This window comes from Leptinotarsa decemlineata, unplaced genomic scaffold (genome assembly GCF_025532065.1).
Source record: "Leptinotarsa decemlineata unplaced genomic scaffold, Ldec_3_MD MMD2_P_RNA_scaffold_5, whole genome shotgun sequence".
In the NCBI taxonomy this organism is placed as follows: Eukaryota; Metazoa; Arthropoda; class Insecta; order Coleoptera; family Chrysomelidae; genus Leptinotarsa; species Leptinotarsa decemlineata.
The window spans coordinates 13,739,270-13,761,153 of NW_027412532.1; the positions used below are offsets into that span (position 1 = coordinate 13,739,270).

The following is a 21,884-nucleotide window of genomic DNA, read 5'->3' on the forward strand; positions in this document are numbered from 1 at the left end:
CCTCGCTTGTATGAAATTCAACGCGCCGAACATGACCGATCACCGCGCGAGAACTCACGAATGCAGTTTCGTTGTCGAACGTAGTTTCGGCAGGTTCGCCGCCGAAACCAAAACTAAACCGAAACCCGTTTTTTCGCCTAAACTCGACCGAAACCAAAAAGAACTTTCGGTCAGACATTACAGAAGCTACATAAATAATTACTTCACTATGGTTTTCAATGACATCGATAGAAAATTATTTATTCGCTTCAAAAAGAGTGATTTCAAGGAGGAACTTCCACATATGTAGCCTAACAGATTTTTATAGAAAATTGTGAACTTCAGCCAAGTCTTTTGATGAAAGTGGCAGCATGAGACTTTTTTCAACTCGAGTGGAGTTTATTCCAAGTTAACACATCTCTAAATCTATTCGCTCATAATAACGGATCTATCGTGTATAGATACATCTTTTATTCCACAGTTTTGGAAAGAGGTATCCATTTCGCTAGTTCATCAGCTTATGTCAACACAAAATATATTTAACATTTTTAAAATAAATTCACTGGGACTCACCTCTCACTACTGATATCTTCGAAGTCTTCCGATTGAACTTTCTGTTCTGTCAAGTAAAGTTATATACTGATTCAATAGATGTGGTCATGAACTTTTGTACACCCGGATATACCTGAATTCTACCTGTATTCATCAATATGGTTCGTTAATAGGAAAGAGGATCTAGGTAAAAACTTAAGGCACACCTTTATTATTTCAATAAATCCAAATTATATTTTCATACGGATATCTACAATTGTGTATCCGGCCCGCCAGTGTCATCATTGCGGCCCGCGACAGCCAATGATCACCTAATTGTTGTTACTATTGCTGTGATAAGATGAAGAAGAAAACACAGAATGATAATTACTCGGTTTAATTTACTTGCAAGTTAAACTTAACGATAGAAATGATGACAAATAAAACTCAACTCAAGTATCTAAGTTTAAGGATATTAATAACTAACAAATAATTGGTCACGCACTTTGCGACTATCCTAGTCTAGAAATATAGTTAAGGGCAGAAATTGGCCTTTGGAACAAACTGAAAAAATCATTATGGCCCGAAGGCTTCAAAGTTTGGTTAAAACAATTTTTATCGTTCAAAGGTCCGTATCGGTCAGCGCGTGCGGGACGCGCATCGCCCGGTTTTAGAGCTATTTTCGCCTCTAAATTAAAATTATAAATATTGGTGATAGAGTTCCGGGAGGTTGGACTGTTTTTAAGGAAATTTCCTCTACTTTAAAGATCTGTTTTCAAATTTTGGATATCTTTAATATTTTCCGAAACCAAATCGCCCTTTTTTTACTAAATTGATCATAGTTTTTCAAATTTTTCAAGCTCCTCTTGAAATCTGTCAGAAAGCTGCTAGAGGTTATTCCGAATCGAATGAGCTCAGGATCACAATTTTCGGTGCCCTTGGACAGTAGTTCCAAAAACAGGAACTTGTGACCCAGACTATTGGTTATACCAATAGTCTGTGACCCAGACTATTGGTATAACCAATAGTGTGGGTCTGATGATTGGTATAACCAATAGTTTGGGTCACAAGATAACCATGATTCGTCACTACTTATGACACTTGGAAGCAAATCTGAATCGTAAATCCTAATAATAGGGGAGCCCAAGCGGGGATTTCGGGATTTACTAAAGCGCGGCAGATTAATATACAGGGGGAAACCTTGTACCCGGTTAAATACCTCTCCCAACTATGAGCCCCATATATAAGGCTGCCTGTCAAGGATAAAGGATCAGATTAGTAAAAAAAATTGATCATCAGAAATTCTCGAGCGCGTCAGATTAAGGTAGGATGAGTTAATTACCTGCTAAAAAGTGTATATTCCTGTAAGCTGACAATTTGAGAGTGACGTAAAGAAAGGGGCAAAGTTGTAAAAAAATAACGTCAATTCGATATTCTCGAGCGTAGCAATTTTTTTTTATTTTGAAGGAAATAATTCAAGGATAACGAAAAATATATAATCTGACGATTTCCGCAAGCCAAAATAACAAAAATTCGTCGATAAAGTTATTCAATTGAGCATAATATTTCCAACAACTGTATTTGGCCAAAATATCGCTGCAACTCGCTTTCATTTGAAAACGTCTTTTCTGAATTATGAACTGTACCCTGCACCCCGCTTGTCACGTGTATACTCGTACATACAACTTTTTTTTTCATGGTTGAAAAGGTGACATCATAGAAAATATTCTTTAAAATGAAAATGATGTTCAAATGTAAAACATACGAAACACGCATCAGCCAAAAAATGCACAAATAAATTCAAATAATTATATTTTATCTGTTACTACCCTAATACGAAAAACACATCTTCAAGAAATAGATAAACAATTTAAATGGGTGCGACAGACAAATCGCAAAAGGCTGAAAGTACAAAAACCTCAATAACATTACACCAACTTCATTGAAAAATTTGAATAAGCTTACGCAACGATCTTCGCCTCCTCTATTACGTATGGTTACCAAATCTCGTCGGTTACAACCTCAACACATCAACAAGTGATGAATCGCCTTCCTCAGCATCATCAAATAATTGAAATTGTAGATGCAATGTTCCAGCATCATCGCAAAATGTTCCCCAGGATGAGTAATCAATGCCCAAATAGCAATCGTCATCAAGACATTGTTCGTCGTATTTCAAAGGGAAACAAACACTACCAAATTCTGGAGCTAGGACATGACTGCTCTCTTTGATAAACGATATCTTGTACCTAAATCGTCCTTCTTCTGCTAGTTCTCCAAAGTAGTAGCAGCCGGTTCTCAATAGCCTTTTTGATGAGTCAAAATCCATGGAGAATCTGAACAACCTATTGAACGCAAAACAGGCGAATACCCCACAACGTTCCAATTGAATGTCTGTGAAATCACGTATCTCAATTTTCATTACATCCGGAAACACAAGATCGCGATGTTCTTCATTGCAATGTTTACTTGCTTCATTCGTGGCTCCCATCCAATCACAACCAATTGGAATCATTAGCGGACAGAAAACAAGCCTGAACGAACAAAACACTTGATGATCAATAGAAAATCCTTGATAGCCACAGCCACTATTCAAGCATTGGTTGGGAATGTTATTGACAACTACCACTTTTCTATCAGAATCCATAGGTATCCTTTCGGTATCTACCTGAAAATTATAATGTTATCAATTAAGGTATGCTCATCAAGACAAGAATGGAACGTTTTTAGATGTGAAACTTCTATAGCCGCACGCAAAGCCAATTTCTGGCGGGTCGCCAGGCCCAAGTGACTGTGCGATTCTCTTCCCACTGGTTCGGCGTTAAGCTGTCTTTCTCGCTACACTGAGCTTGGTTGCCTATAGAATTCGAGCTCAGTGTGCGTATACAGCTGTGTTTACTACAGTATAGGTACATAACCTGTGTTACACTAAATAAATAAATTTCAAAAATAATTAAAAGTCACTATAAGATGTGGTCGGCAACACTAAAGTTGTATAAATAATTAATTTACTTTATTCATCTTTAGTGAAGAAATGATCATTTGGCGTTCTGTATGATTTTCAATGACATTGGTGGAATTTATTCACTTCAAAAAAAGATAGCTTGAGCCTAATAAATTAATTGTTTTTTTTTGAAAATTGTGAACTCAAGTCAAGTAATTTGATACATTATTAGTAGCATGAGGCTTTTTTCAACTCTAGTAGAGTTGACACATCTCTAAATCTGTTCTGTTCGCTCATAATGATGGATCCATCGTGTATAGATACACAGTGGTGAAAAGAGTTATCCACTTCCCTAGTTCATCAGTTAATGTCAATACAAAATATATTTACCATTTCAAAATTACAATAAATTCACTGAGTACTCACCTCTCAATACTGATATCTTCGAAGTTGTTTATTCTTTGCTCTGTCACGTAAAGTTATCTAATAATTCAATATAGATGTGGTCATCAACTTTTATGGACTCAAATTTCCGTATATACCTGTCTTTTACCTGTACTTATTTGTAGGGGTTAATATGGATTGCTAATAGGAAAGGACGAACTAGGTAAAAACTTTCAGTACATCTTATTATTTCAAGAAATCCAGTTGAAAGGAAAGTGAAAGTATGAAGTATGATTCTTCAACTAACTGTATTTGGTCAACACCAAGCACAATTATATTGTTGTAAATCACGCCCGAAAGAAAATAACGCCGGCCGCCACTGGTAGCCATAAACCAAACATGACGTAGCTAAGAGCGCGCGAATACACAATGTTCCCTGCCACTCTAGATTCAGCGAGAATAATGCTACCGATTTCGGCGAAACTTTTGCGAAATTTATACAGCATTCGATTACGATATTTAAACGCTAGCCGCGAGGATATCGACACTGTCAAGTGGACGTTACAGTGCGGTACGCGAAGTGATTTAGTAAGGCGATAGACATTTAAATTATAGTTGAAGTGTTTGTAGTATTCAAAGTGAAATAAAGTTGAAATTTTGATTATTCAGTGTAGTTATAGTTCTATAACGCTGCGCACGCCTAAGTTCGTTGATTCTGATTCTGTCAAAACATTGGAACAGCAGCGATTCAGCAACATAGTACTAATTAGTACTACAACTACCAAATTCTACACGGGCGAAGCCGCGGGAAACAACTAGTATTTATTATTTTTGTCTTTATTTCATGTAGTCCATCGATAATTTTTAGAATGAATTAGAGTGACTTTTTTCTCGAAAATGCAGCTGAATACGACAAAAAAATGTGACCAAAAAATAGCTTAATCTGAAAAACTACAAAAAACAATACAGTGTCGTACTTTTTTTCTCAACATTATATATTTTTTATAAAAATGTATTTCCCAAAAGGAAATAATATTGAATTGGAATAGTCAAGTAAAAGACATACAACAAAAATTTCACATTAGAAATGTTGATAACAATTCTTATGAGATATCTTTTGGAAAAAATTCATCTGTTGAATGAAAACTTCTTGTACCTAACAAGGAATTATTTTGAATATTTGTCTCATTTTCTTAATTCTCTTTGAAACTGAAGTTTCAATATACGACCTCCAAGTTCTTTTACCGATGGTATAGACCGCCACCGTTTTCTACAAGCATAGTAGCCATGGATCTGCTAAACGAGTTCCCTGTGTAGAGTGAGGATTTTTTTGGAATACTTCCGAAGGTATGAATGCCCACAACTTGTTTTACACATTTACCATTCCTATAACCAACGAAGAATCGCCGATTTTCTAGATTTGAAAGCCGCAAATCTACGTATTTTTGGTATAAACCATAGGCACCAAAAGGAAGCCCTTCTTTGGGAATGACGAATACTCTGTTCTTTTTGTTTTTAGTTTACCTCAATATAACCAAAACTCTGGTACTGGTGCTTTCAAAATCATCCACAGTCAGTTTAACAAGTTCGTCACGTCTACAGGCGCCAAAAATACCACACATTAATACAACCTTATCAAGCAACCATGTATGATCATCTGCCTACAACAAAAAATTACTTGTTCTTCAGACAAAATTGTTGCTTTCTTTGGTGTGCATCCATCAGACTTTCGTCTCAAGAATGAAAATAATTTTCCAAATCCGAAAATACCATTTCTGTAGGTAATACTCTATTTTGCAGACTTTTCAACCTGTCTTACAAAGGGGTTTTTGTTTCTTGTTGGAAGATTGCTCGCGTTTAGCCTATTCCCAAAAAAGGCAAGAAAATAATAATCTCAGGACAGACAATTCAGCTTATTGCTTCGATAATTTTGTTGGGGGTTAAAATGGACACCAATATGTCTTGGCACAATCATGTCGCTGGAATTGAAAAGGCTGCTTCTCAAAAGCTTGGAACACTGTTCCGAACCAGAAAACTATACACACCTCAGTAACTTTTGATGCTTCATGAAGCTCAGATCAGACCTTTTTTGGAGTATTGTTCTCATGTATGGAGTATCTCCCCTGAAGTTGCTGGATTCCATCCAGAAAAGAGCCATCCGCCTGATTGGAGACGCGAACATCACGTGCAACCTTGATAGCCTTGAACATCGAAGAAAGGTTGGAGATTTGTTTCTCAATTTTGTTATAAACTCTCAAACCAAGTTTCAACATTGAAATATTGGTCCACAGCGAGTTAGGAAAATAAACCTCTGATTTTCCTTTACATTCTTGCTTTTACGCCACTCTTAAAAATTTTCATATGTTTTTTGCTATCGCTCTTGAGTTATTTTCGGCAGTAAATCAACACTTGCTGCACATGATTCTCCCAATATTTCTTAAGAAAACTTGATTTTGTTCCTCAATTTCTTCAATTTTCATTACTTATACATGTCAAGTTTCATTACGATCGGTTGAGCGATGTAGAAGTTTATCACTTACCAACCAACCAACCAACAAACATCCATTTTTATATATTAGATACTTTTAAAAACACGCTTTTGAAGGACATCGAACAAAAAAGTTAAACATATATTTTTTAAATAAGCCTAAAACAATAACGAACGAAAAATACTAGTATTATTGTGAAAAAAGCGTTGGCGCTTTGTGCCGTATTTTTTGTATATCAAGTGCCCGTCGCTTTTTTCACAATAATACTAGTATTGTTCGTTATTGTTTCAAGCTTATTTTAAAAAGAATTATTGTCAACTTCTGAGTTCGATGTTCTTTAAAAGCGTGTTTTTTAGTTTTTTAAAACTATATTTATTTTTAATTTTTTAGTTTCGTATGCTATAAAAGCGTGTTTTTTAGTCTTTATTTCATCTAAACTTTGGGATCAATCAGCCGTATATTGTTTGGAAAAATGACCATTGATATTTTCCGATTCCGGAGAGGGAGCCTGAAAATCAGCTACCAAGCCCAAGGAAGGCAGCAGGCGCGCAAAGGAGGGTTACAAATGAGACAGCAGGTGCGCATGTTATTAAAAAAATACTTTTTTAAAATGAAGAAATACATGTAAAGTGAGTTCGAATTATATCAAGGAGGTTACGTACAGAGCAGATGTCTATCAACCCCAGCAAAACTGTGTTAATCCTCTTCACCAAAAGAAAATTGGTCGATCTAACGCTAATTTCCCTCAATGGTGTGGTCATTCCATTTGGAACGGTGGTGAAATATCTTGGCATTGTCCTTGAAAAAAGACTCACCTGGAACGCTCAATTGGAAAAAGTTTTGCACAAAGCCAGACTGTCTCTATGGACATGTCGAAGGATTTGTGGTAAAACTTGAGGTTTAGGTCCCAAACAAATTCCATTGGAATTATGTGATGATTGTCAGACCAATGATCACTTTGGTGCAATTGCTTGGTGGCCGAAGGCTTTACAGAAAACGGCCCAAGCGAATCTCTCTGGCTTACAGAGACAGGCTTGTCTGGTTATTAGTGGTGCCATCAGTACCACACTGTCAGCGGCCATGGAGATCCTTCTAGATCTACCTCCTCTCCACATTTTTCTGGAAAGAGAGGCTAGATGGACTGAATAGAGACTTGTGCACATTGCCAATTGCACAAATCAATTCAATGCAGAGTGCAACAGACTGTTGGTTGACATTGGAAGTCACAGCATTCTGAAAATGACCTCTGATTTTATGCCTCCAACTGTCAACTACTAACTGTCTTATAAAGTACTATTCCCGAGTAGATAGGACTGGATCCTCCAGGGGAAGGAAATATTAAGAGCAGATAGTTGTAGGTTCACAGATGGATCAAAAACACCTTCCTGTTCTGGTGCAGGTATTTTCAGTCGCAGACCCAGGGCAGAGTTATCTACCTGCCTAGGAACTTATGCGACTGTATTTCAAGTAGAAATTTACGCTATTGAATTGTGTGCGGAGAGATTGGATAAATCCTACCTCACTCACAAGTCAATAAAAATATTCTCGGACAGTCAAGCGGCTTTGGAAGCTTTTGGCTCCTACCGAGCAATGTCTAAATTGGTAGCAAACTGCCAAAAACGACTCTCTTCGATAGGAAGACTTAACATATTGTCTCTGGTCTGGATTCCTGGCCATACTGGCCTGGAAGGCAATGAACCTGCGGACTCTCTTGCAAAGAAGGGTGCTGCAAGCGGCTTCATTGGACCAGAACCTGTCATTGGCATCGCTTTGTGCTTTGCCACTCAAACACTGAACACCTGGATGGCAAGAAGATTTATGGACTTCTGGCAGAATCTTCCAGGATTGTCCCACTCCAAGGCGTTTATTCACAATTCGAAGCTTGATTCCAAACAGTTGTTGGACTACAGTAGGGATGAACTACGATGTCTAACAGGCCTTCTCATATGTCACTGTCATTTGAATCATCATATGCAGAAACTTGGACTGTCGGAAGACAGTGTGTGACGCCTCTGTCTGGAAAATGATGAAACAGCAGAGCATATACTTTGTGCCTGCCCCGCTGGGGACCGAATCAGGTCTTTGAGTTCGGCAGATCCGTACTCTCACCATATGACCTGAAAGACCACTCACCATACAAACTAATGGGCTTCGTTATTAAGAAGCTGGGTTCATTTGGCCGAGTGTGAATAGGTGTGAGCCACAATATACCCTTGTGGGTTGCGGTGAAGGGTCGAATAGACCCACGCACTTTAGACCTACCCTACGTATAGCGCCATCTACCCGCGAATAGATCAAGTAATGATGTCAATAATTCTGTCGAAAACAGATGCCGTAATTCAAACGGGAATAAATATGAAATGAAAAGAAGAGTTACAAACAATCAAACAACCATACATATGTACAGGTGAAGCTAATAATAGCGTGTCAATTAAAAACAACAATTTCCGTTCTTGGAGTAAAAGATAAAATTCACAACTGCAGTCGATTCGTCATTGATTGACTGACACATTCAAAAACACCTGGAGTATTCCTTATGGCATTGCAATTGTCAATTATTCGATTGCCGAAGTCATCCACATCTAATAGTTTTATAAACAAGGGCCTTCAGATGACCTCATTGATAGAAATTCAGAGGATTCATGTCAGGATGAAATATTTACTAAAAAATTATTTTGTGAATCGACAAAAACATCAATCTTGGGTAAAAATCCGTCAGTATAGAGCTTGGACCTGCTGTTTGTGATACCGGTGTTTTGTGATTCAAGTAAAAGTATTGTTCCAACTAGAACAAGCGGGCAAATATTCAACCATTGCATTTCTAATTGTTGTTAGAAAAGAAATAACGAATTAGTGATTACTATTCGAGATGCTTTCATTACTATTAAACTATGGCGTAAGTTGTCCAGGATATTCTTTTGGTAATGGTAAGAAAACTAAATCGAAATTATTATCGGTAGCCAATTTATACAGAGTATATCTTGACGAGTCTTGACGCGATCTATATATAGAAAACTGAAAGTGGGGCGATTCTGAAAATGATAGGATGGATGAAGAACTAATGGAGAATTCAAATGAAATATTTTCGTTAAGGTGACGTTTCGGGTTTCACCGGAAGTGACGTCATCTTTGTTATTTTTGAAGGCACACCCTGTATTTCACCTCATTTTTGAATTATTCCCATGATTTTAATTCTAACTCATGTATCATACCCTAAACCCAAAATGAACCGTTTTCGAGTTATTCGAGTTTTTTTAGAAAAAGTGACAGATGCAGCCTCTCGAACATACGACATTTTCATGTAAAGTAACATTTTTAAAAATATGCAGCTAGTGAATCGTGATAATTGAAGGTTGAACGGATCACGCATCATTTTCACGTCCACTGAATAATCCACAGGGTGCGCAAAAATTAGGCTTCAATAAGTGAATGAGAAAAATTAAAAATCTCAACTATTTTCCTTAAGGTTCAATTCTATTATGAAAATAAGCCATAGTTATGATACACTTCCCTATAACCAAAACTTATGATTTTGGATTTATTGAGGACGGTCGGTTCCAAACCACTGGTCGTAATAAGTTTCTTTTAATTACATCTTCACCATCTGATGATTATGTGGAGGTGCTCCATCATGTTGTTACCAAATTTTTCAATTGTCAGCGAGCGTCAGTTTTTCCAAATGATCCGTATCGAGATTTGTTAGAATATCTAGGTATCGTTCACCTGAAAATAAAAATACCTTTCGGTCTGTTATGTATTTTCTAGATGCTATCAATGTTTATTACATAGCTACCGTGATGCCATTTTCTTGAGTGATATATATATATTTTTTTTAATCAATAAAACAATACAATTTCAATACTTTTCAACTAACCATTTAAATTTTCGTCACAGAATTGAAGCATCACTAATGCGTCGTCTTCAACAACGCAGTCAACATTGAAATTCCAACGGTCTTGAAATTGACGCTCCCGAACTGAATGCGGGTTTGTATCGCTCAAATAGTGAGAATTCCGCTTGTTGAATATCCCATTTTTGGTAAATTTCGCTTCGTCGCTTCATATAATATTCCTCAAAAATTGGTCGTTTTCTTGATTTTTCATAATGAAGAACTCCGCAAAGTTAATTCTTCTCTCACAATCGGATAGCTTCAGGCCATGGACTAAAGTATGAGAATACAGATGCCGTTTATGTTTTGCTAATATTCTCTGCATATATTTTATTCAATCCCAAATCTCGTGCCGCATCTTTCAAAGATGCTTCTGCAAAAGCAGTGAAGTACCCAAGCACTGTAATCGCATTGTCTTCATTGTCAATCACCGTTTTAGTTTTGATAATTTTCCTTTCGAATGATCCAAAATTCGTAAGAATGAATATCAATCTTCTAATGATATATGGAGATGGTTTTGGTTTTTCTGGATACCTTGTAGCATAAGCATCACATGTTCTTGTTAACACCTTATTGCTTTCGCCATAAATCACCAATAAGTTAAAGAAATCGTGATTATTATAACCAGCACGAGCCATATTTTACCTTCTGAGAGCACGAATCTGTCAATAAACAACTTTATTTCATTTGTCACCAAACATTGTGTTGACAGCAGCCTACTAGAAATATCAACATTTCGGGAAACTTTTGGGTATAGGAAAGTGTATCATAACTAGGGCTTATTTTCATAATAGAATTGAACCTTGAGGAAAAAAATGAGGGTTCCCATTTGAAAAAGTTGATATTTTTTATTTTTCTTATTCACTTATTGGAACCTAATTTTTGCGCATCCTGTGGATTATTCAGAGGATGTGAAAATGATGCGTGATCGGTTCAACCTTCAATTATCACGATTCACTAGCTGCATATTTTTAAAAATGTTAATTTACATGAAAATGACGTATGTTTGAGAGGCTGCATCTGTTTTTCTAAAAAAAACTCGAATAACTCGAAAACGGTTCATTTTCATGATACTTGAGTTAGAATCTAAATCATGGGAATATTTCAAAAATGAGGTGAAATACAGGGTGTGCCATTAAAATTAACAAAGATGACGTCACTTCCGGTGAAACCCGAAACGTCACCTCAACGAAAATATTTCAGTTAAATTCTCCATTAGTTCTTCATCCATCCTATCAATTTTCAGAATCGCCCTACTTTCAGTTTTCTATATATAGATCGCGTTAACTCGTCAAGATATACCCTGTATTAGGAAAAAAGTTTACAATGCATATTGACACCGAAATATTGAATGATATGATTGCTTGTGTTATAGGAATCTACATTTCGAAATTGTGAATAATGAACCTGTCACACGTGATATTTAGTGAATAAAGTTTCGCATAGAACGATTTTTATGATAGCATAAGTAATACCCTTCTTATAGGAAAAATATCAGTGCAACGATGTTCATAAGGTCTTCATTATTATGTTTATTATTTTTGTTAATATTTGATACCGTTATTTAGGCATTGAACATTTTTCAATTAGTTTTGATCGATTACATTTAACCATGAGATTAGCTATAATAGAAAAAATTTACACCTGAGAACTGTAATTAGTTTGATGGCCACTAATATTTGCCACCAACAACGTGTTATCATTTTATCGCTATGCTTCATCTGAATTTATCATTCGAATTCACACGAAAATATCCAGTTACCTTGATAACATATTCTAGGAATATCAGTTTAATCTTACATGTATTTATTCTATCTACATTTTCAGGCTGACTAAACATACTAATTCCATAATGTTCTATGTTAGTTCCATTTTTTAGTTAACAATGATTTTCTATTTTTTTTTAAGTTTCAATATTTGAACTTGTTTTTTATATTATAGAACATGTCTCCATCACCAGGCCCGCCCACTTCGAATGCAGGTCCGCAAGGTCCCCCACCTCAAGGTCAAGAAAATCTCAGCGCTCTCCAAAGGGCAATCGACAGCATGGAAGAAAAAGGCATGCAAGAAGACCCGAGATATTCGCAGTTGTTGGCTTTGAGGGCTAGGAGTAATGGATCGAATTCGGTATTCAGTCAGTCTCAAATGGCCCAGCTAAGGTAATCGAAGTTAATTATATACGTTCCATTTTTTTTTAAAGAATAATAGCTTTCAAAAACTGCAAGAACATTGCAGTTAGTTTTTAAATAATTAATGATTCTCTTTTTCAGCAGAGTAGTAAATATTTAAGTTGAACTTATTCAATGAAATAACTCAGTAATTTTTGTTTCATCATAACACAGATCATTACACAGGTTTGCGATGAAAATAATTGTAGGACATTTAACTAGTGATGTTAACAGTATTTTGTTATACTTGTGGGTCTTATACCATTAAGAAGCAACAAAGTTATATTTCTAATTTTATTCGGAAGGTGTATTTTGTACTTTGGTATTGAATTAGGGGACCCATGGTTTGGGAAGAGCCTAAAAATCACAGTGATGACTGTTATTTTTGTTTAAAAAACAGATATGGGATATTTCATACCCCACCAATATACGTTCAGCTGTTCCCCCTGTTCCTCATGGACCTAACTTGCCTATTCCTTCACCTCCGGATACCTTGGACAACTTTTTAGACGATTTAGTCGCAAAAACACATAATAGAAGTAGCGTCAGTGATGACAGCTATGATCCAGGTACCAATGACTCTAAACTTTTCTCTCAATCAGACTTGAATGATTTAGTACGAGATATGGGCCTCCCAAAGCCTCAGTAGAAGTTTTAGGGTCTAGACTTAAAGAAAGCCATGTTAGCCTCCGGTGTTTCATTTTCATGGTACCAATTTAGAGAAAGGGAATTTGTCCCTTTTTTACACAAGAGGGTGACATAGGTTTCTGCAACAATGTACCCGGCGTCGTAGAAATGTTCAACAAAACGTATGAACCAGTGAAATTGAGACTTTTCATCGATTCATCAAAAAGAAGTTTGAAAGCTGTACTTCTTCACAATGGGAACCAATATGCTTCTGTGCCTGTTGGACACTCAGTCCATTTGAAAGAATGCTACGAAAATCTTGAATTTGTTCTTAATAAGCTCAGCTACTCTGATCATAAGTGGACCATTTGTGGAAAGACTTGAAAGTTATTTCAATGGTACTAGGTCAACAAAGTGGTTACACTAAGTTTCCATGTTTCCTATGTGAATGGGATAGCCGTGACAGGAAACAACACTATGTCAAGCAGGTGTGGCCAATAAGAAAGGGTCTTATTCCTGTTGAAAAACAAAGTTTAGTGGATCCTAAAAAATCTTACTTCCACCACTCCATATCATATTTGTGAAAGCATTAGATAAAGAAGGAGACTGTTTCAAGTATCTTTCTGAAAAGGTTCCTGGTCTATTCGATGCTAAACTAAAAGAAGGAGTCTTCGTTGGGCCTGACAAAAGAAAACTTTTAAAAGATGAAAGCTTTTGTCACTAAAATGGAAATGAAAGAAAAAAATGTCTGGAATTCATTTGAACTTGTTATAACAGGCTTTCTTGGAAACAAAAAAGACCCAAACTACAAAACTCTGGTTGCTGAATTGATACAAAACTACAAAATGTTGGGCTGCAACATGAGTGTCAAAGTCCATTTCCTTCAGTCACATCTGGACTACTTTCCCAAAAATCTAGGGGCTGTAAGTGAGGAACAAGGAGAATGACATAAGACATAAATGAAATGGAACGCAGATACCAAGGTCGGTGGAATGTTAACATGATGGCAGACTACTGTTGGATAATAAAAAGGGAAAATTCACAAGAACACAGCCGAAAAAGTACCAAAAGAAGCTTTGACGGAGAAAGAAAACGTTCTTAGAAAGACTTATAATCACTTTGCAAACACCTGTGTATCCCTATTATTCTTAGTTTAGCTATCTAGCATCGGGTTTTTTGCTTTTACTTCATGTTAAACTAATTAAAATGAATCCACAATTCCTCGGTTTTTTTGTACTTTTTCAATTATTTCATCCTTATTTTGTAGGCAAACCTTACGTGATAGATGAAAACAAATGTCATTTTTGAAATCAGCGTTTGAAACTACATAAAGATCAGTTAACGAAATCAAAACAATTTTTAAAGTTTTTTTTGCAGACCTGTGTTATTCACCAAAATAGTTTTCAATGCGGTACCATTCATAATTTCTCCAAATAACTATAGACCAGTCGCTTTGCTATCAGTGATATCAAAAATCATGAAGAAAGCCGTAAACCATCATATCCTCAAATGGTTGGAAGGCTTCAACATCTTGAGCGATCATCAATATGGCTTTCGGAAACAAAGATCAACAGGCGACCTTCTATCGTATGTCACCCATATTTGGAATAACACAATCAAGAAACATGGAGAATCAAGAGCTGTTGCGCTTGATATTTCTAAGGCCTTTGACGGTGTGTGACATGAGGGTTTGCTGGCCAAACTTCAGTGCTGTGACTTGTCGGATCATTTTTGTGTATGGCTCTTCAGCTTCCTGAAAGAAAATTCTCTGCAAGTGGCCGTAGATGAATATCTCTCGAATACTTTCACCATCAACGCTGATGTTCCCCAGGGATCCATATTGTCTCCAACCCTCTTTTTATTTATATCAACAAGTTATTGGAAAAACCAAGAATCTAATATATTCCTTTGGCGACGACAGCACACATGTCTCGTCATTACATTTGGATTCCAGAACATCGGCTGCGTATGCACATCTTCACCGGCAGCAGGAGATTCAAAATCTTAATGACGGTCTAGAAATAATTTCGAATTGGGGTGAAAGGAACAAGGTTTAGTTCAATGCCACAAAAACCCAGGCATCGACTTTCTCCAAAAAGATAAATGTTTCAATAAATTGATGGATGTAGCCGATACTACGTGGTAGGAAATCATAATGAAGAAAAGAGAAATGAAACTTTCTATGTTTTTTACCACTTTTATTTGTAACTGACGTTACTGCAGGTTCGTCTTATATGGACGGGTTTCCCCGAACCGGATATAATAATGTCAGATCAAACAATTCCGCTTTCTACTTCGATAAGTTTGTTGGGGGTTAAAATAGACACCAATATGTCTTTACACAATCATGTCGCTGGAGTTACGTAGGCTGCTTTTTAAAAGCTTGTAACACTGTTTCGAAACTGTACACATCTCAGCAACTGTTGATGCTTTATAAAGCTCAGGTCAAACCTTCTCTGGAGTATTGTTCTCATGTATGGAGCTTCGCCCCCAAACATACCCTGAAGCTGCTGGATTCCATCCAGAAAAGAGCCATCCGCCTGATTGGAGACGCGAACATCACTTGCAACCTTAATAGTATGGATCGTAGAAAGTTGGAGATTTTTCTCTCTTCTATAAATACTTTCACGGGAAGTGTTCAAGTGCACATTCAAGGCACATTTGATTCCACCAAGAGCGGTATATACAGAAATACGCGACGAACTGTGGCTGTTTATCGTGTCGAGGTTCAACTCAGTACACCTCGAATTTCACTGTTTAAGAACTCTTCCATTCGGAGAACGATGTTTATGTGGAATAAACTTCCTGAGAACGTTTTTCCAAATGGATTTTATCTCTAGCAATTCAAATCCAATATGATTCATTAAGAGAAATTATCGCCTTATAGGCGAACGTGCACCCAAAGAAGTTTCTCATGTTATCTTTTGGGAAGAGACAAATATTTGAAAAAACTCAGAATTACTATACAAAAGTATATAGGTGAGGCGGTAAACATTCATAAACACAATGACAATTTCAATCGAACGGAAAAGGGAATTGAAATGAATAAATTGCCCACCACAGCTCTAGCTCTTTATCCGTCATTTTATAGGAATGTCTACGAAACGTCAGGCACGAAAACTCGTAGACTACGGCCAACAAAACCGGTATGAGCGTTCGTTAAAGCGCTAAAATTGATTCTAATTAATGACAGTAAATGTCCTATATTTACTTAGTGCTAAGTTCTCTTCTCTGAATTATGACAAAACTTACCCTGACGGACAATAGTTTTAACATTTTAAATGATGTTATTGGCTTTTAGGAATCAAATAATGGCTTACCGCTATTTGGCAAGGAATCAGCCTATACCACCTCAAGTTACCATGGCTCTGCAAGGTAAAAGAGCTGATGGGTCCCCACAATGCCCAACTCCTCCACCAACGTCTACATTTCAGGGAGGAATGCATCCACAGGTGAGTAGGTATATGTTCGCTGAGTATATCTCGTTCATTATACCATAAATCTATGACTAGGATAACTACACTAGCACCCCGGGCACCCACTTTTCGAGCTTTCTGAACTTTCCAATACGTTTTAAACTAAACCATCAAAAACAGCATTTGAGCGGACGCCTAGTTTTTCCGCCATCTCACGCACCCTTTGTGATGGATCAGTGACCACCAGGGTCCTCAAATCCTCGTCCTGGATCACTGTAGGTCGACCACTTCGGGGCTCGTCTTCGAGGCTAAAATCTCGGGAACAAAATTTCGCAAACCAACGTCGCCAAATGCCTCATAGATAAAATTTGGCCAAAAATCGCATAACGCCATCATACAGTAATAACCTGAAAAGAGTCAAAAATTAAAAATTGAAAGAAATGTACAGCATCAATGTAGATATAGAGCACAAAATTCTCTTTCGATTGATCGATAGCTGATTCTAGAAGCCCAAATTGTTGGTAACCAAATCGTAAAATACTGTCAAGATTATAGACTTTTAAATATTATAAAATATCCACATTTCATAAAAGTATTTCAATTTGATGATGCAGTAGTCCAAAATTGAATTCACAAATTACCCTGAAAAACCTAAAAGAAAATGTTGATTTAATTAGTCTTTTCCTTCATCAGTAATATAATCAATAAATATATGGAAGAAGATATTTTTCCTGATTACCTACTTGAAAAAATATATTTAAACCAAAAGAGGTAAACGAAAAAATTTTTCAAATCATCGTCCAATTGCGCTCTTAACTTTATTCGGGAAAATATTTGAAAAGGTTTTAAAATCTCGATAAATTTTATGAATATTAATATTGGTTTAGTTAAATTTCAATATGCATTCCAACCAAATTCAAATACCCAATCAGCAGCAGATAAAATGAATAATATATATTATAAATGTTTGGAGATAATTACAGTGTTGTAATATTTTAGATATAAAAGAGACATTTGTCAATTAACCATAAAATTTTACTAGATATTTTTTGTAACTCAGGAGTGACAGGTCATTCTTACAAATTATTTCAAAGTAATTTTCAAAATCGATATCAATGAATATTGATAAATAATCGTAAAAATTTTGAAACAGTTTCAACTTTTGATGCACCACAAGGTTCGGTGTTGACCCCAATTTTTTATTTGCTCTATGTTGATAATATTCAAAATATAGAATTGATGGGTGATCACTTTTCATTTGCAGATGATTTTGCACTGTTTTATCCAGAAAAAATAAGAATTTATTAAAAGAAAATATAAATAAAGACATGAAAAAAATATTAATGACCTCAATTCAACAATCTACTTAGAAAAGACTATATTCAGGATTTTTAAGCAAGATTTTCAATAAGAACAACATAAAACTGAATCTTAAAATTGAGAATAAATTAATTCAGGCCTAATTATTTGATAAAAAATTAAATTTTGAAAGTCATATAAAAAGCAATCAGAAGAATATATTTTTTAGAAACTCGTATATAAATTTCAATCTATGATATCACAATTTGGTCATTCTGCACTAAAAGGCAAAAAACTATAACATCGTTTTATGAATAAAGTTATATTTATTAAACCGTGGGATACTTCATCTTTGGAAATATACAAAATGACTAATTCATTCATTTATTTCATATACTATTCTACAGGATAAACCCAATTACAGAATAGGGAGAAACAATGGCATTTACAAATATTTACTTACATAATATAATTAGTGAATCTATATAAAAAAAATTAAAAACAGAACAGTCAGTTAGCTAAGAAATGTATTTTGATTTGTATAATCTGGCAGTTGAATATATCTACGACATGACTAATAGAATTAAAGATATAGCAGATTGTATAAATTGGGGATTTTTTCATTATATTTGTTCGCGGAGTGTTGAGATAAAAGGAGCCACTTTTCCTATTCTACTAAAAATATGACTAATTAATACTATTTGAAAACTCTGAATTCGTATATAAATTGTCCAAAAATCTTCTGAAAAGTAATATTCGATTATTAAAAAAAAAATCATAAACCAAAAGTTTCAATAATTTTCATATTGATGAATTGCCCGAATAAATTAAAAACCTAAAACACATGTATTTTCCAAAAATATTGAATTTTTTTAGTTCAGTGATGATCATCAAATCAAAATTATTTAAATGTTTCCTCATTATCATAAGTTGTTATTAATTTTTACTTAAACATTTTTGTTAACTTCCGTTTACCAGCAAAATCCAGTCGGGAAGTTTTGTACCAAATAAATAAAATTCATGGATTGTGGATTGTGAATGTACGTTATTAGTGACCTGATAAGATAAAATTTGAGGTCATTATTATTTGAGGTATCTCTTAATGATATTTCATGAAAATCGGTTCTCTTTTGATACCAATTTCATTCAGTCTGCTAGCCTAGTTTCATTTATATGAATTATTTGTTTGAAATCATTCTATTGATATACTTACTCGTAATGCTAGCGAATCACTGAAATCATTCACTTTCATTAAATTTACATTCCAACTGTTGTAATCAAATGAAACCGACCACGTGTATTATAGGGTGGTCCCGGTGAGGCAAGTGAACCTCCAACATCTGAGAGTTGCCCAATTCAACCTCAACCCATGAGACCTCCAGGTCCTCCTAATACGCAGCAAGGAATTCCTCAAGGACCGCCGCCTGTACATCTACAACAACAGGTATTTTGAAATTTCACTTTAATAAAGAGGCGCAAATTGTAAAAATTCTATTCAGTTTCAAATTTTCAACATTGTATGTCTAATCTAGTGAGAAGAAGTTTGACAACATTAACGTGTTCTACAGTTTTTTGTAATAAGATCTTTTGTGTTCCTAGGTCAAGAAGGCTGGTTAATTTTTCCTATTATTCCTTCAACTCCTGATGATGCTAACTTAGTTAGAGAAACACACGTCGAGAGAGTTATGTTCTGGTAGTATGTTTGACGTTTTCCTCAAATAAATTCAACCGTAACACTTCAATAATTACCCGAGATATATTGGATAATTATAATTCAAAAGCAGGATTCCAAATAAAAGGAAAACTATTTCCAAGACATCATGAAACGACGAATGATGACCTGTAATATCAGTCTCTCTGTCTACTTTTGACTAGAGCTAAATTGTCGCTACAAATCTATTCATAAAATAAATATTTTACATCATTATCCAACAAAACATAAAAATCGCAGATCATTGCACCTTTTTATCATTTTCAGAGGTTTCATATAATTTGAAATCGATGGGCTTGTCATAACCCATTATTTTTGAGTAATGTTCAGGCTGTTCAAACAGACGTGGATCTACGAAAAAAGATTTTCCTTTAGCAGAGAACGTGGTAAACATGCCAGGTACGTCTGGAACTTTTACGTCTTCAGGTGTGAATTCAGTCTAAAATAATAGAAACAATAACTATTTTATTATCAAGGTATACTAATAACTTACCTCTTTAGGTATACAGAAAAAGTTGACAGTTTTGGCGATGTAGGTATTCGTTTCTTTGTTATAATTCAACTGGATGATATACTTCTTCGTTATGAGATGAAGAAGAATTGGAGTGACTACGGTGAAAAATCCAATAAAGGAATATGCAGCAAGAATGATGGGGACATTGGATGTGGCAAAAATCTCCTTGTATAAAAAAGGGTGTGCAATTACACCAACGATGCTTGTCACGATATATATATATATATATATATATATATATATATATATATATATATATATATATATATATATATATATATATATATATATATATATATATATATATATATATATATATCGTTTATATAGATGAGTGGGAAAGTAGGGATTCAAATAACAGAGTGATGATTGAAAATACTTCTGAATACTACTTACTCACACATATATATATATATATATATATATATATATATATATATATATATAATCTATCGCTTCAAAAACACTTCACCAACTTTCTTTGAAAGCTTCTGATAATTCCCCTTCTATATTCTCTGTTTTACTATCACTGTCGTCATTTAAATCAATAATGAATTTATTTCCACCATTAATATGAAAGTATCCAATCTCCATATAGTCTTTTTCAATTTAAATTACTTTTTTATGCTTTTCTGCCAGTCTTCTTCGGTAATATTAGATACTTCTTCTTTAACTAGCTCTATTACCTTCTTATCAAATTTTGGAAAATCATTTATAAGCCTGATGCTTTGTTTCAATTTTTCCCAAATCAACTCGATGAGATTGAAAACACAAAAGTAGGGGAGATGTGTCAATATGGTGTGTCCATATTTTTCTGCAATACTCTCAAGGGCATACACTTTTTCAAATGTTTTTGTCTGTAAAACTTCAAGTAGTTGGTTTTCAGTATAGTTAACTTCAAAATACAAATTGTTATCCATTATTAAACTTCGTATTTCATCTTTCCTCAAATTTTTATTCGGTACTCTGATGAGCTATCGCGAATGATAGGAAGCGTTGTCAAGAACTATTACACATCAGTCCACCCTTTCGTAACTGCGTCGTGAGTATCATACCAAGTTTCGTCCAAATAGAAAATTTGCCGTTGGTCTTGCCAATATTTAGTTATTTGTGCTAAGTATTTGTTACGCAATTCCACTATTCTTCTGCTTTCCATAACTGCTTGACGTTTGTTTATTATTTCAAATCCAAATCCTAGTTTCTTTATCCAATTCTGAATGAAAAGTTTTGTCACAGCAGCTCACGTTATGGCCGGAAATATTCAATTTCTTCCTTATGATTTCAGTTGCAGAAATCTCATTGCTTTTGTAACAGTCGTATATTGTTTTTTCAATGATTTAATTAGATGAACATCTAAAGGTTTTGGTAATTCCGTATCACATCGCATATTCCGTTAGGAAATTTGGACAAATCTGATGTTGCTTGTAATAGTTTGTTTCCCTCGAAACCAAACTTGAGATGTAGATTCTTATATACTTTAAAAAAACTTTCTGCGTTTTGATATTCAAATGCTGTATGTCTTTTTTGCATTGTTCACCATCGCTATTGGAATCACTACACAGGAAAAAGTCTGCGTTGTTATCACACTGGTTATTACTATTAGTACTTGTCCAAGGACGCCATATTTTAAACAGATAACAAAAATTTTAAGCAATTATAACTGCACCGATATCGAATTTCTACACTCAAATCGCGATCAGTTCCTGAACCGAACAAACGCGATACTCATCCCCACATAAAACTCGGTTAGTAAGAATTATCCAATACGAACCGCCAATTCTTCAGTCCACGTGGACTAGTTGGCAGCGGCATTATTTCTCTGTATTGGTTTTTTTGGCCTTTCAGATGCCGAAAGCTTTAACTATTCACAATACAGGTTACTTCGACTATAATCAATCAATCGAATGAGCTTTGTTGTATAAAAATGTCCTCA

General features: G+C 35.1%; 2 protein-coding genes across 2 annotated transcripts in view; one reads left to right on the plus strand and one right to left on the minus strand.

Annotated features, from left to right (window-relative positions):
• The window catches only part of LOC111517636 (ATP-dependent helicase brm-like), a 98,000-nt gene that overhangs the window by 57,385 nt on the left and 18,731 nt on the right, over nt 1-21,884 (plus strand). The window contains exons 3-5 of the mRNA XM_074169584.1: nt 12,158-12,375; nt 16,313-16,463; nt 19,033-19,170. Coding sequence (XP_074025685.1) covers nt 12,158-12,375; nt 16,313-16,463; nt 19,033-19,170 — 507 coding nt within the window. The remainder of the gene's footprint in view (nt 1-12,157; nt 12,376-16,312; nt 16,464-19,032; nt 19,171-21,884) is intronic.
• On the minus strand, nt 19,464-20,871 carry LOC141487609 (transmembrane protein 70 homolog, mitochondrial-like). Its single transcript, XM_074186763.1, has 3 exons — nt 20,858-20,871; nt 19,931-20,153; nt 19,464-19,876 (listed from the first exon to the last, which is right to left on the minus strand). Exons 1-3 carry the CDS (start codon nt 20,869-20,871, stop codon nt 19,679-19,681), a joined length of 435 nt encoding a protein of 144 aa, XP_074042864.1. The 3' UTR covers nt 19,464-19,678.